This window comes from Carassius auratus, chromosome 10 (assembly GCF_003368295.1).
Source record: "Carassius auratus strain Wakin chromosome 10, ASM336829v1, whole genome shotgun sequence".
Taxonomy (NCBI): domain Eukaryota; kingdom Metazoa; phylum Chordata; class Actinopteri; order Cypriniformes; family Cyprinidae; genus Carassius; species Carassius auratus.
In genome coordinates this window covers 6,283,570-6,296,849 of record NC_039252.1, presented here as the reverse complement: position 1 = coordinate 6,296,849, position 13,280 = coordinate 6,283,570, and the positions used below count along the sequence as shown (strand labels likewise).

The following is a 13,280-nucleotide window of genomic DNA, read 5'->3' as shown; positions in this document are numbered from 1 at the left end:
GCCGGTTGTCAACGTCACTCTCCGGCGCCGTTGTTGATGTTATGCATGCTAAGCTAACTGGCTACACTCAATGTTGAGTCTGACTCGTTCGTGTGGCAGATATACCAGATTCATTTTAGGTTTTGAGGCATTGCCACCCAATTTGATACACAGTATCTTTAGTTTAGGTCTAAACAGCAGAGGATACAAGTGAAGGGTGAGTGCTCTGATAATCTACGTAACGTAATCTCTTAATATTGTTTGCTAGTTGTTAGCATAACAACCATTCATATGGAAAATTTATTATTTTTCGACTAGGTTTATGTTATTTATCAGTTACAGTTGTTCTATAATATGACAGTGTTTGTACACAAAATAATCTTTGATTTTATCGTCTTCATACTGCATTTGACGTAATTGTCGTTATTATTAACACACTAAGAGGCCTAAGGTATAACTCTTCTGCATATATCACACTGTCATTATAAAATAAAACGTGTGGCTATCAGTCAGAGCATTTATGTAAAGATGGTCTGTATGTGATATATACTTTAGTCTATATATATAGCTAGATTGATAGACAGATAGATGGTTAGATAGAAATTCAGATAGATATATAGATGGTTAGATGGTCAGATAGGTAGATCAATTGTTGGTTGGTTGGTTAGACAGACAGATATATAGACACTTGGATGGATAGACAGTCAGATATATAGACAAGTCGGAAGGATACACAGTCATATATATAGACACAGTCAGATGGATAGATAAACAGATTGTTTGACTGATATATAGATAGACACACTCACAAATGGACAGACTGGTAGATTTATTAATAGAAACTTTTGATAGATGGAAGAAAGTTACATATATTTTTAAACAAATCAAATACCTGAGGCACATACTTACCTGAGCATCATTGAAACAGCTCTCTGTCTTTTCTCAGGAGCCTAATGCAGTCTGCTGCAGAGACTGTGGAGAATGCCTCCATCCTGTCCGGTGGCTCGGGACAGGACGGTCATCGGCTCTGGATCGGCAACATTGACCCTAAAATCACAGAGTGAGTGTTTGTCTGTGCAGTAAACCAGTGCTGCACTGCCTCCCAGGTAGACCTGCGGAGCTGCCCGGGTGATTGATTAGCCAAGTGTGTCTTTGTGCTGGAGAATGAGCAGATGAAGACTAGGCGTGTTAAAGAGAGCCGCTCGGCCGTGGAGACCTGTTTTGCTGAGGGCCTGCCATCATTTCTCATTCACCTGGCGTGTTTACTTAGTGAACCTGTAGCGGCTGCTCAAGGTGGAGAGGGGGTGGCTGGGTGACACAGAAGGGAAGCACGAGAGAAATAGCACACGTTGCTGGAGCGCCCCTGGAAAATGTATGGCTTGCCCGGGCTGGCGTCTAGACAGGCGTTTCCTTCCCTCTCGCTCCTCTGTTTTTCTTTAAATAACCTGCTTGAATGAAAACAGCCGTGATGCCCACAGGCTGGTGATTGGGAAGATTAATTAGCTCACATGCTGGGAGTGTTTGTAGTAGGGGGTTCCACTTTAGGGTCCTGCAGATCTCTCACACACACACACACAAGCACACAGTGGTGGAGTCCTGCTATGTGAAGTCAGCATTCACCCAAAGGCAAATTTTTCCTGGGGTTTCCAAGTAAGTGGATAATTGAGATCAGTAATTGAGTTGGGAGGTGAAAAGGTATTTTAAGCACTGCTCTGTAGCAGTTAAAAAAAAAGAGAGATTTACGTAGAAACCAAGGAGATGAGGTAAAAGCTTTGGATTGGATGGGATGACCTTTTACAACAATTAGGAGTTGTGGTCTTGTTTACAACTATTAATATGCTCTTTTGGTCATCCAAACACTAGTGGTCAGTAGTAGTCTACTGGTATATAATGTTTAAAGACTGATGCCAGTGCCAATATCTCAGAGAGCAGGATGATCAATAGGTGATATATATAAGAGCAGATATATATGAATTTACATTATATAATGGAAATAACATGCATGACAATTTCTGCACTTAAATATTTACTAAATTTGAAGTGATCAAAATCAATCAGTATGAAAAAATAATTGGAACTAATATTATTAATTTTGCAAGGTAGTTTTTTTTTTATAATTGTAATTTATATATATAAAAAAAAAAAGTTCACAAGTAAAAAAAAAAAAATTGGTTAAAACATTAATAAAAAGGAAGTAATTGTAACCAAGTATTCTGTTAAGTTTGTGCACACTGGCAATCATATTTTTTTCAAATAAAGGCTAAGTAAACCTTATTGTGCATACAGTATGTACTGGATATTACACAGCATAGTTTGAAACCAAAAATATTAATATTTTATTTGCGCTGTCAAAATAAAAGTTTCTAAAAACTTCTTTCTTTTTTATAAATGTTTTGCCTTTTTATTGTGACAGGACAGATTAGAATTGAAAGGAAGCGAAGTGGGAGAGAGAGAGAATGGGGGCGGAATCGAGAAAGATCTTTGACTCGGGACTCAAACACAGGACGCCTGTAGTGCAATGGTGCTGAATGCTGCCCCAATGCCCACAAGGCTATTAGCACCGACAGCTTCTAAAAACTGTACATTTTTACAATTTGTAAATTTTGCATTAAGAATCTTTTGGGGAATTTGTTAAATTTAAAAGTAGGGTAGACGATTTTGGAGAGGCTTGCAATTAGCTAGCTTTGAAAGCATAAGATCCCACCCTCCCTGCAAATCACTCTCCAAAGCCACGCCTCCTCCAAAACACATGAACAAGCACAGGCAGGACCCATTATGGTCTTGTGCCTTCCACAGAGGATACACAGTAGTGCTCATAAGTTTACACACCAGAATGTGCAAAATGTTAATAACTGAAATGAAATAAGAGGGATCATGAAAACTGCATGTTATATTTTATTTAGTATTGTCCTGAATAGGCATAACAGATAACAGAACAGATGTTTACATTTACTCAAGGGTATGTACACTTTTGAATGGGGTCAGTTTTATAAAGTCAGTTATTATTTTGTCTTGTGGAGTGTATGTAAATATCTGTTATGTGACATGGCTTATTCAGGACAGTACTAAAGGAAAAATAACATGCAATTTTCATGATCCCTCTTATTTTGTTTGAATTATTAACATTTTGCACATTCTGCAAGGGGTGTGTAAACTTATGAGCACAAGTGTTAATACAGTTAGACCGCTTACCTTTGATTCCTGTCAGGATGTGGAAAGGACTTACTAGCATAACAAAAAATGTTTTTGAACCAAATCACCTACCCTGCCTTTAATGCAACAAATACTACTGTGAATTATATTACATTTTTATATTCATAATGCTTTTTAATCATTTGAGTCACATATCATCCTTTATGTGTACTACAATAGTAAAAAATAAGTCTTTAGCTTTACAGTTACCTTAAATATTTGTGTGAAATATGACATTTCTCGACAGTTTTTGTGAGTTTTACCAAGTAGTTTTTGGGATTGAAAAAAAGTATGAACACTCTATTTGTCTCTCTTAAGTTCTTCTCATGTTATTTCTCTGGCCTTTGTGCATTAACAAACAATTTCTTCTGTCAGTTTGCAATAAATTAGTAAAATAAAGTAACATTTTGGAAGTTAAAATCTAGGAAAAATCAGCTTTGAGCCTTCATGCTTAGATTCTGATGTAACGGTAATGTATTGAAAAAACACCTTTTCGTCAGTCATTCCATCACTTCACAAACAGCCTCATTTATTTAATATGATTAATCTCAGTACATCACAGGTTTGGAAAAGTCTGTGACATACACATTTACAGTTCTGCAAACACGCACCAACAAATTTCAGTAAGACAAAAAGAAAATCTATCTGTTCTTTCACTGTAAACGGTTTCTCCCGAGTGCTAATCCATCTACCTTACTGACTGTAAGTTTCACCATCATCGTTACATTCATCACAAGCTATAGCTAGATGGAAAAATTACCGTTTCTGGACACAGTTGCTTAATTCCTCGCATTTATTTTCCACTGAAATGTGGTATAAATGTATGATGCTGATTTGTGGTATAGTCAGTGCTCGGGCACCATGACAAGTCACATCGCTGAAATTGCACGAGTCTCATACTTTCCACCTGTCAAATCAGCCCTGTGTCGACACTCTATCCAGGGTGTGTCTCAATCCGCTAGCGAAGTAAGCACACTTCCTAAGAAGTCAGCCACTTCTAGAGCTGTTCCATTTTTTTTTTATCTTTTAAAACTGGAAAGTTGTTTCAGTAGCACAGACGTACTTATCACTGTCCCAATATCACCATGTCCAATGTACACATCCACATCATATGGTACTAGGATTTGTAATGGGACACAGCCCAAAAAGGGTCACAGGTGTCTCACAAGTTCTCAAGCACTTTGGCCTCTTGTCAGAACCACCTTCACTTATCCTTCAGCTTGAGTGACTTTCAGATACCAGGTGCTGAAGTTCGACCAACCCACGTAGAGGACAGTGATGACAACCTATCTTCGCATTTTCCATCTAATGAATACATCCGTCGACATTTCGAGAGCTCCACCCCATCACACATGCACAGTCTCTCTGACACAAATATACAAACTTTCTTTCAGGTTTGGTTTCCCACAGTTGAGACCTGTGGCGGACACAGCCGTTCACACAAAGCAGGGGCTGCTGTCGTAATAACAGGCTGACATATTGACCTGTCCATGCTCCGCTGGGGCCCATTTAGAGCCGGTGATGGATCTACCATGTGCCGCAGGTTGTTTGTGAGTTTGGAGGCCTGCTTTGCATTGTCCGTTACATTGGCAGAAGAGAACAGGAGGCCTATCCGATGGGACGGCCGAGGACGAAAACAGCACTGGCCTCAGACCACACCCTCCAGTCATCTGAAATAGACACGTGTCTGTTGGAATCGCTCCTTGACCTTGATATCCGTGCTGTTTTTTTGATTCTGTTCTGATAACGTTTCTCAAGGTTTGGGTTAGGATACTGAAACGGGAGACGCTGCAGGTGGGTGGGCAGGGGTCCGACTTCTTTGGCCCGAACAGATGACATGCTTGGCTCAAGTCAACACTTCACAAAATACTCCAAGCTCCTTGGACGGACCCCTTCTTCCTCCCAAACTGCACATTTTGTGGCTCTCTGGGGGCATGCATTGTGGTCTGAAAAAAAAAACCTACAGGTTGTCCCTTTGAATCGGGACACTATCAATGCTTCAATCTGTGGCAAGTCAGGAAGATCCCGTGGTCGTAGCTTGAAAGGGTGGTGGCTGGGAAAGTGCAAAGTACTACTTGGAGAAAAGCTCCTGGGAGAGGAGGGGAAAACATTAATACCGAAGCCAGGACCCCTAGTTCTATCTGCATTCCTACCTTTCCAGGATTAAAAATAACCTCAACCATCCAAAACAATAAAGAAATCCCCGGCATCTCCTCGTCTTGGTGCAGGCGGCAACTCCCAGACGCTCTGGCTGTCATGCTGGAAGAACAACAATATAGTAAGAAGTTCCACAAATGGATTGTTGTTTATCCCCAGCATGTCTTGAGCATGCTCTTGATTCTCAGTTCGGTAGCTTTCCCAGCTGCAGGAAGTGCTTGAACGTCTTCCTGAGCTGCATTACTCAATCTTTAGATTTTGGTTTCAGGGATGCCCATGTGATGCCATTACGTCAAGATGAATAACTGAAGAAGATGCCAACACTAGCGACAAGTTGCTTTATATTTACTTGAATCTTAACGACAAGTAGGCACTTCGACCTTGACACACTGATATGAGTTTGATACCATATCCTGATTTTCCCCTTCATGTTTCTGCACACTGGTTGCACCTCATGACAGATTTTTTATTTTTTGGCATTTTTGCCTTTATAATAAGACAGGGCGGTGAAATTGGCAAAGGTCCTCGAGACGGGATTGAAACTCGGGATGCTCTTTGCAAAACAACGCTCTATGTCAGTGCTCTGCCCAGGCTATCGGCGCCAACACGTGAAGTTTTCTATTCAAGAGTTTCATCCTTTTTAAGAGACTTTTCTTCTTCATTATAATAGCAGATCTGTTACACGTTATATACTTTTAGTCATATAGCAGACAATTTTATCTGAAGCGACTTACAAATGGTGACAATGGAAGCAATCAGAATCAACAAAAGAGCAATGATAAGCAAGTGCTATGACAAGTAGTTAGCCTAATGCAGTACACGTACCACTTTTTAATGTTATTTATGCTCTAAATTGTTTTAGATGAATACCGCTTTTATGAAAAACCTGTTTTTCAAGTAATTGTTTATAGAAATAGACTTTTTGTGTGTTTTTGATAAATTCATAGATTTAGACCGAAAAAAACAACAACAACAAAAAACAAACATCATGTCAGTGAACCTTGACTTTTCTTTCGCCAGATGTTGTTTTCCAACAACGTGAGGTGCAAATGGAGTTGTGTTCATGCAGCGTTCAGTCACATGAAATGTTAACGGTTCGGATGACGTACAGGTGAACATGCAGAAGCAAGGATACTTGCAAACGTTCTCTTTTATGCACAGACTGCATGCTAGACTGCTCTCGAATGCTGTGAACGTGGTTGTTGGAAGAAGACTGTTTGCACGAAGCTCTCTTTGTTTGAATAGCACAGGTTCAGCGTGAAGTTCTCTTGGAAAGAAATTCATTATTCTTATTTTACAAGAGTTCTCTAGCTCTATTGAAGAATTTCTTTTACTAGAGATTCTTTTTTGGCTGATGTCACCAAAAAAGATGAACACAAAAAAAGATATGTTGAAGAATGTTTCAGCTGTTTTGGTCTACGTTGTAAGTCAGTGGGGTCCAAAATGACATTCAACTCTGTCGCCCTTCATTAATTAACAAAATAACCAGTACTGTTTTTCCCAATAATAAGGGATGTATTGCTTCCATGACAGCAGGTTATAGAAGCTGTACTCGTCGTCATTGTTTGTCTTTAATGAAACTCTTCAGGGAATTCAGTCTTCCGCTTTTTTATATCCCTCTGCTGTATCCGTTGTATTGTGTGAATAAAAGATTTACAGCAGCTAAAAAGGTGTAAAGAGCCCTGTCATTCTGATCAAGCCTTGCTTACAAAGAATTATGACACCATGACATGCATTATTCCCTTGTGGCCTTAATCACTCATTTTTTAATTCTTGGTCTGTACAATTATTAGTGCCATTTGTTAAAAGAAGGCTTATGCTTACAATCGCTCATAATTCCAGTGTCCTTAGTGAATAGCTGAACCCCTATTTTTGCAAGTATGTTGATAAAAGGCAATTAACCTTCAAAATAAAATCACTCTGTGTTCCTGCAGGTACCACCTAGTGAAGCTCCTGGAGAAGTTTGGCAAAGTGCAGCAGTTTGACTTCCTGTTCCACAAGTCCGGTCCTCTGGAGGGCCAGCCGAGAGGATACTGCTTCGTCAACTTCCACACCAAAGAGGTTCTCTTCGTTCTTCTTTACAACATTGAGAATTAATTACCGTTCAGTTTTGATCCAGTAATGATATGCAAGTCTTTAAGAGGCACCCAGACAGCTGATGCAGATAAGGAACCGTTGGCTCTCTGGAGGGTAATATGAGGCAGTCCCAAGGGTGTTGTTGAAGAGGAAATGTGTGTTTACAGATCTCATTCACGCCCTTCGTGAGAGCTTGGAAAACTAGCGATCCATCATCAGCCATTATTGTTCCCTATCATTACGCCATGCTTCCAGCAACAGCCAGAAACTAGAAAGTAGCAAACAAACACACAGGAAGGATCAGAATCCAGACACTTCAGAGACGATCTCTGAACAGCACAGCACTAATAGAGGATTTCAGAAATAGGCATGAAACTCTTCTAATCCTGATCGTTTTAGAAGAGTATAGTGACTTGATAATAGATGCAGGCAGGATTGTGGTCATTATAAAAGCATAACATTTGTGATCATCAGTGTTTTCTGTCCATCACAGGAGGCTGAACGGGCTATTCAGTGTCTGAATGGAAAATTGGCTCTTTCTAAGAAGCTAGTGGTGCGTTGGGCTCATGCTCAGGTAAAGGTGGGTATCGCATGAGAATGGGGAACACACAATCTGCTTCTTATTAATAGTTCATAAGGTTTTTGGGTTGGATTAAGGGATATAAAATATGTTCATGCAGAATAAGGCATTATTATGTGCTTTAAGTCCTAATAAACAGCCAATATGCTAGTAATGTGCATGCGAATAAGAAACTAGTTAATAGTGAGAATGGGACCTTAAAAGAACGTTACCCATTTGTTTTAATCGATCAGACTTTCGCCTTAAGAATGATAAAACAGGACAAAATACAAAATTAAAGTTGTATTGAAGAAAAGCCTTATCTAGAGACCAAAATATCATAGGCCTTGTTCAAACTGAATGTCATGTGGGTTTTCATTTTTTGTTGCGTGATAGTTTATATTTTTGAGAGAAGGTTGGCTGTTATAAAGCATATAAAAAAACATAACACAATTTAATTTAAAAATAGTAAATAAAACATAACATTGCTCAAATAAAATTAGCATTTATTTGAAATAATATTTACTTCATTTGAAATAATTGCACATTTAATTTTGATAATTGTTTTTTTTTTTAGCTTGATTAAAAAAATGAAAAAATTTAATTAAAACTTCTTGATTCTGTTTTTTAATCCTACTTTAGTATTTTTTTCCCCACAGTAAAAATATGTATTAGAAATGATAAACTTCTGTTCAAAGATTTAGGATCAGTATGATAATCTTAATATCTTATGCTCACAGAGGTTGCCTTATAAAGAAGTGTAATAGTAGGAGTCTTAATTGTGAAATATTAGTACAATTTAAAAATAACTTATCATTTGTAATATATTTTAAAATGTAATGTTTGAAATTTAGAGCATGTAAATGTAATGTAAAGCATTGCTCAAGTCTCACATGTTCCTTCAGAAATCATTCTGATATGCTGATCTGCTGCTTTTACAATGTTAAAAACTATTCTTGCTGTTTAATATTTTTTGTGCATTGAAATTTTTAAAGAATTTAATTATTTGAAACAAATATTTTGTAACATTACAAATGGCATTTTTTTATAAATTTAATCAATCCTTGCTAAGAAAAAAAACAAAACAAGAAAAAACACTTACTGACCCCAAACCTTTGAATGCTATTGTATAAATAAAGAAGATTGTGACCAACAGTGAACTCAGTAATTTGATTAATCATTTTTATGTGTGAAAATTAATACCACACAATGCTAATTACTTTTCCACCAGTCGTCGTTGTTTTTATGGGTCCGTATTTGTAGCAATGACAGTGCAACAAACAACGCACAGGCCAACGTTTACCATTTTTTACGCCATTGTCTGTAATAAATATTCATATTTTGATACTGCGCTCATGAAAAACACTCCATGGAAAAACATCCACTGCTAAAGTCTCACACATGGTAGGTTTAAACAGCATTTAACTAATACATCCAGAAAGTGTGCTGCCATGTAGACTTGAGGGTGGGCTGTTTTGACTTGGGCCATTAAGCCCACCCAGTAACCACTCAAAACATCCTAGCAACACTCAGAGCACCTTAGCAACCACAAAGCAACAACCTAAAAACACCTTAGCATCATGCCGTTAACTTCAGTCCATCACTGACATTAATAAATGCTTCTATTGTTGTTCAGTGGAATATCTGGGTTCTGCTACAACAAAACAGACCATGAAGATCATGGATCACATGTATAGTTGAGCTATAGTGAGGGGCTCCTGAGGCTGCCAGGCTTCTTAACAATAGGCAGCTGCCGCTGGGAGTGAGGAAATCCTGTATGGTTGAGAATCGCACCCCTCTGCCCCTCCCCGTCTGATGGGAGCGGGACACCAGGCCGGGGTCAAGGTCAACAGTGCACAGTTGTTGACAACAAGTAGCAGAAGACCGGTCTGGTCCCAGGTCCTCTTGAGCAGCTAACCCAACACTGTGCTCATTGTGAGGCTGGTGAAAGTGTTGGATTGGTCTGGGAAGGCCCTGCGTGTATTCTTCAGCACTGGGTTTATATCAGCTGTGCCCTTTGAAGGCCTCTGGTTCAGTGAAGCACTCTGATAAATGTGGTGCATTTAAAAAATGGCTTCCTCTTTATACGTAGTTGTTTGTGTGGAGTGCAGCGATCTAAAGGAAAATAAACAAGTTAAATGATTGTAACCTAAAAGGTCAGAGGCAGGCTGTTAGAATATTGCTTTATGGTTTTCTGTATTTAAAAAAAAAATGTGGTTTTACAGAAGTTATATTTACTTGTCATTGGTCTCAATGTGCAAAATGTACTCATAAATTAATTACATTATTTTAGATAAGATTTTCTGCTTTTGTAACAAAAGCTATGCAGGCAGTACAACTAAATAAAATATATATATATACCGTATTTTCCGGACTATAAGTCACACTTTGTATTTATTTTATTGAGGAAACAAATCAAAGTACTTCAAAAGTACTTGATATTTGATACCTGTTTTATCATCCAACAGGTCTGATTGTTTCGAAAAGTAAGAGCAACTCTCATAATGAATGATTTAAAGTATCATTTGCGTATGTTCAAGCCAAAGCTTACTTCAGTTTAGGAATCTGGAACAACAAGCTCTTCTCAACATTGGCAAACTCTTTATTATTCAAACAAAACCAATCCAAGCAGATAAAATTCCTGCATCTTAAAACAGAGACGAGTCCCAGCCCACACTATTTGACACCTAATATCCAATTCAACTCAATAAACGTGTCTCATTATGGAAGTTGAATGCATCGTTAAAGCAGCTTTAAAGTGTCTTTAATTGTGTTTCGATACATTAGAATCCTAAATTCCTAAATAAAAGTCTAAGCCAGTTGTAAATAATTTTCTAGACTCTCATCAAATCTCTCTGTTTTTATTCCCCACAGATTCCCAAGAGCTATCATCATCATCCTCATGGTCGCAAGGATTGTTGGATGGACGTTTTTGAGAGGAATGAATGTTTATGATGTTGCATAGCCCAACTTTTCCCACACTATTCCAAGGGAGCATATGACTAATAAGCAGCCAACTCTTGTTTTTTTCCCGGTCTCTAAAGCAACCAAATGAGTTGAAGTTACTAAAGGCCCAGCAAGTTATACAACCCTTTAGTGCATGTTGTCTTGTATCCATCCTGGTGTGTGTTTTTTGTCTTTCAGAAGTTTGAACCCTTCAGAGGAGACAAAAATGTGCCGGCCAGTTTAGAGCCTTCATCCAGCGACGCCGAGGAGCTGCCATCCACACTAGGGTTTGAGACATTACCACTCAAAATCTCTCCGTTGCCTTTCATTTTCTTCCATGTTTCGAATCTCTCCTGTTGACTTTCCCTCCTGTTTTTGTTTTCGTTCTCAACTGTTCCCTCTCCAAATGGCCCTGAGCTCACATTGACGAAAGTGACCCATTTGGACTGGATAAAAAGGTTAATGCTCTTTTCTTTTCTCTCGATTCCCTTTCCTCTTGGGTTTAAAGCGTTAATGCAAAGATCCGTGCCATCGAAGCCAAGCTGCAGCTGATGGAAGAAAACCCAGACGACTATACTGGCCCATCTGCGTACATCTACAACAAACCCTCCGATAAAAGAGACAAGAGGTCCCAGCCCTACCACAAGCCGTTCCGCAGATTCAGGAGATGACCTCTCCAACAACTGTCCAAGTGTGAGGGGTGCAGAGATAAGCTAAGCTGCTCTTGTCTCTTGGCTAGTGGGAGACTGTAATGTATTATGAGACCAGAAAGTCCAACACCTTTGATCGGTAGTGCTGTTCTGTTTCTCAGCCAGCGGAGGAGTCTTCACTGTGAAAGACGGCTGAAGTAAGCAGAATCTAACCACTAAATTCTAGTGAATTCATTTTTCTTTTTTTGAACATTGCTGTTACCCAAGTAATCCGAGTTCTTCAGGGTTTAAAGGGATGGTTCAGTCGAAATCTGTCGTCATTTACTCAAAAGCAGTTGAGAGGATTTTGATAAACGTCTTTTGTCAATGAGGTCCGAAGGTGTTTTTAAACCCTAAAATATCTTCCTCTGTGCTCCACGGAAGATACAACGGTTGTACAGGGTTGGGAAATCATCGAGGCACATCAATCGTGATAGAAATTGTATGAGTTTTGCACCTTTTCGAAATCTCAGTTCACATCCCTTCCTTGAAATCCTTCCAGAATGTATCTCCCATTGTTTTACTGTAACTCACTTGTAAACTGCCGGTGTGCTGCCTGTGAAAGTGTTGTTGTGTGTTGTGAGTCTTATGATCCTAAATCTACATACTCAGACTTTACCATTCTTTGTTACACTGGTGTGTGTGTAAAGGAAGCACAATATTATGCATTGTTTATTTAACTATTAATATCTTGCCTTCATAAGTCTAAAGTGAAAAGGGCTTTTATCACATGATCTGGAGAGGGGGCATCAACAGCAGATGTCATCAATAGTTTAGATCAAGTGTAAATATCCAGGTATTTTGATAGATTTTGCTTCTGTCGTGTTCAAAAATAAATGAAACTGTCCTCCTATGAGGTGTCCAGACTTCTTGTGCTTTCATTTGAAATGGACCTGTTTGTGTATTTAGATCACAGTAAGATCTTGTGCTGTTTTTGCATTGCTTAAACTCCCTGAAATGATCGATTATAGGTCCTATTGACCTTTTTATAGCAGCGTTGTCTTAATAGCCTACGTTTATTTATTATACTGCGAGCGTTTTCAATTACGAACAGGCCTAGTGAGTCTCTTGCCATGAGGAGAACTGAATTATTTCAATATCAGTCGGACCCTAAAATAATCAGTTTTCTTATTTATTAAAACGGTCTAGTTTTTAAATTCGTCATTAGCATATATGATCCCCTGTCCATTTCATCTGATTCGGTTTCATTTAATTTATTACTGTTTTGTTTGTTTTTAATTCACTGTGTTATTTTTCGACACTACTAGGTTTTGATTTTGATTTTTGTTATATAAAAAATAGGTCACATCGACAAACGAGGCAAGTTTCCGCCATACACTTAAAAATAAAGGTTGTTCTTTTGCATTGATGTTTCTACGAAGAACCTTTAACATCCACGGAGCCTTTCCCTTGCGCTGTTCTTGACAATAGAAAAAATGTTCTTCGCTCTGGTTATTTTTTTCCCCCCTTATGGCTAAATGAAATAAAAAAATAAATGAACATTTTTTTGGAACCGTCAGAGGTCAAATAAACTGTAGGTTAATATGACGTAACTAAGTTCTGCAAGGTCACGTCACACTATTCCTCTTCGTATTATTTTCAAAAACCCCAACAATAAGTTCAAATTCAAATGAAAGGCGAGTAGGCTAATATCTGGGTTTATAACTGCTGCTCCTATTGAA

The 13,280-nt window shown here is 38.5% G+C and overlaps 1 protein-coding gene across 1 annotated transcript; it reads left to right on the top strand.

The window, feature by feature from the left end:
- Positions 1 to 6: 6 nt before the first annotated feature.
- On the top strand, positions 7 to 12,462 carry LOC113109681 (probable RNA-binding protein 18). Its single transcript, XM_026273406.1, has 6 exons — positions 7 to 196; positions 926 to 1,039; positions 7,263 to 7,389; positions 7,898 to 7,978; positions 11,108 to 11,196; positions 11,418 to 12,462. The coding sequence occupies exons 2-6, from the start codon at positions 933 to 935 to the stop codon at positions 11,578 to 11,580; spliced, it is 567 nt and encodes a 188-aa protein (XP_026129191.1). The 5' UTR covers positions 7 to 196; positions 926 to 932; the 3' UTR covers positions 11,581 to 12,462.
- Positions 12,463 to 13,280: the final 818 nt, after the last annotated feature.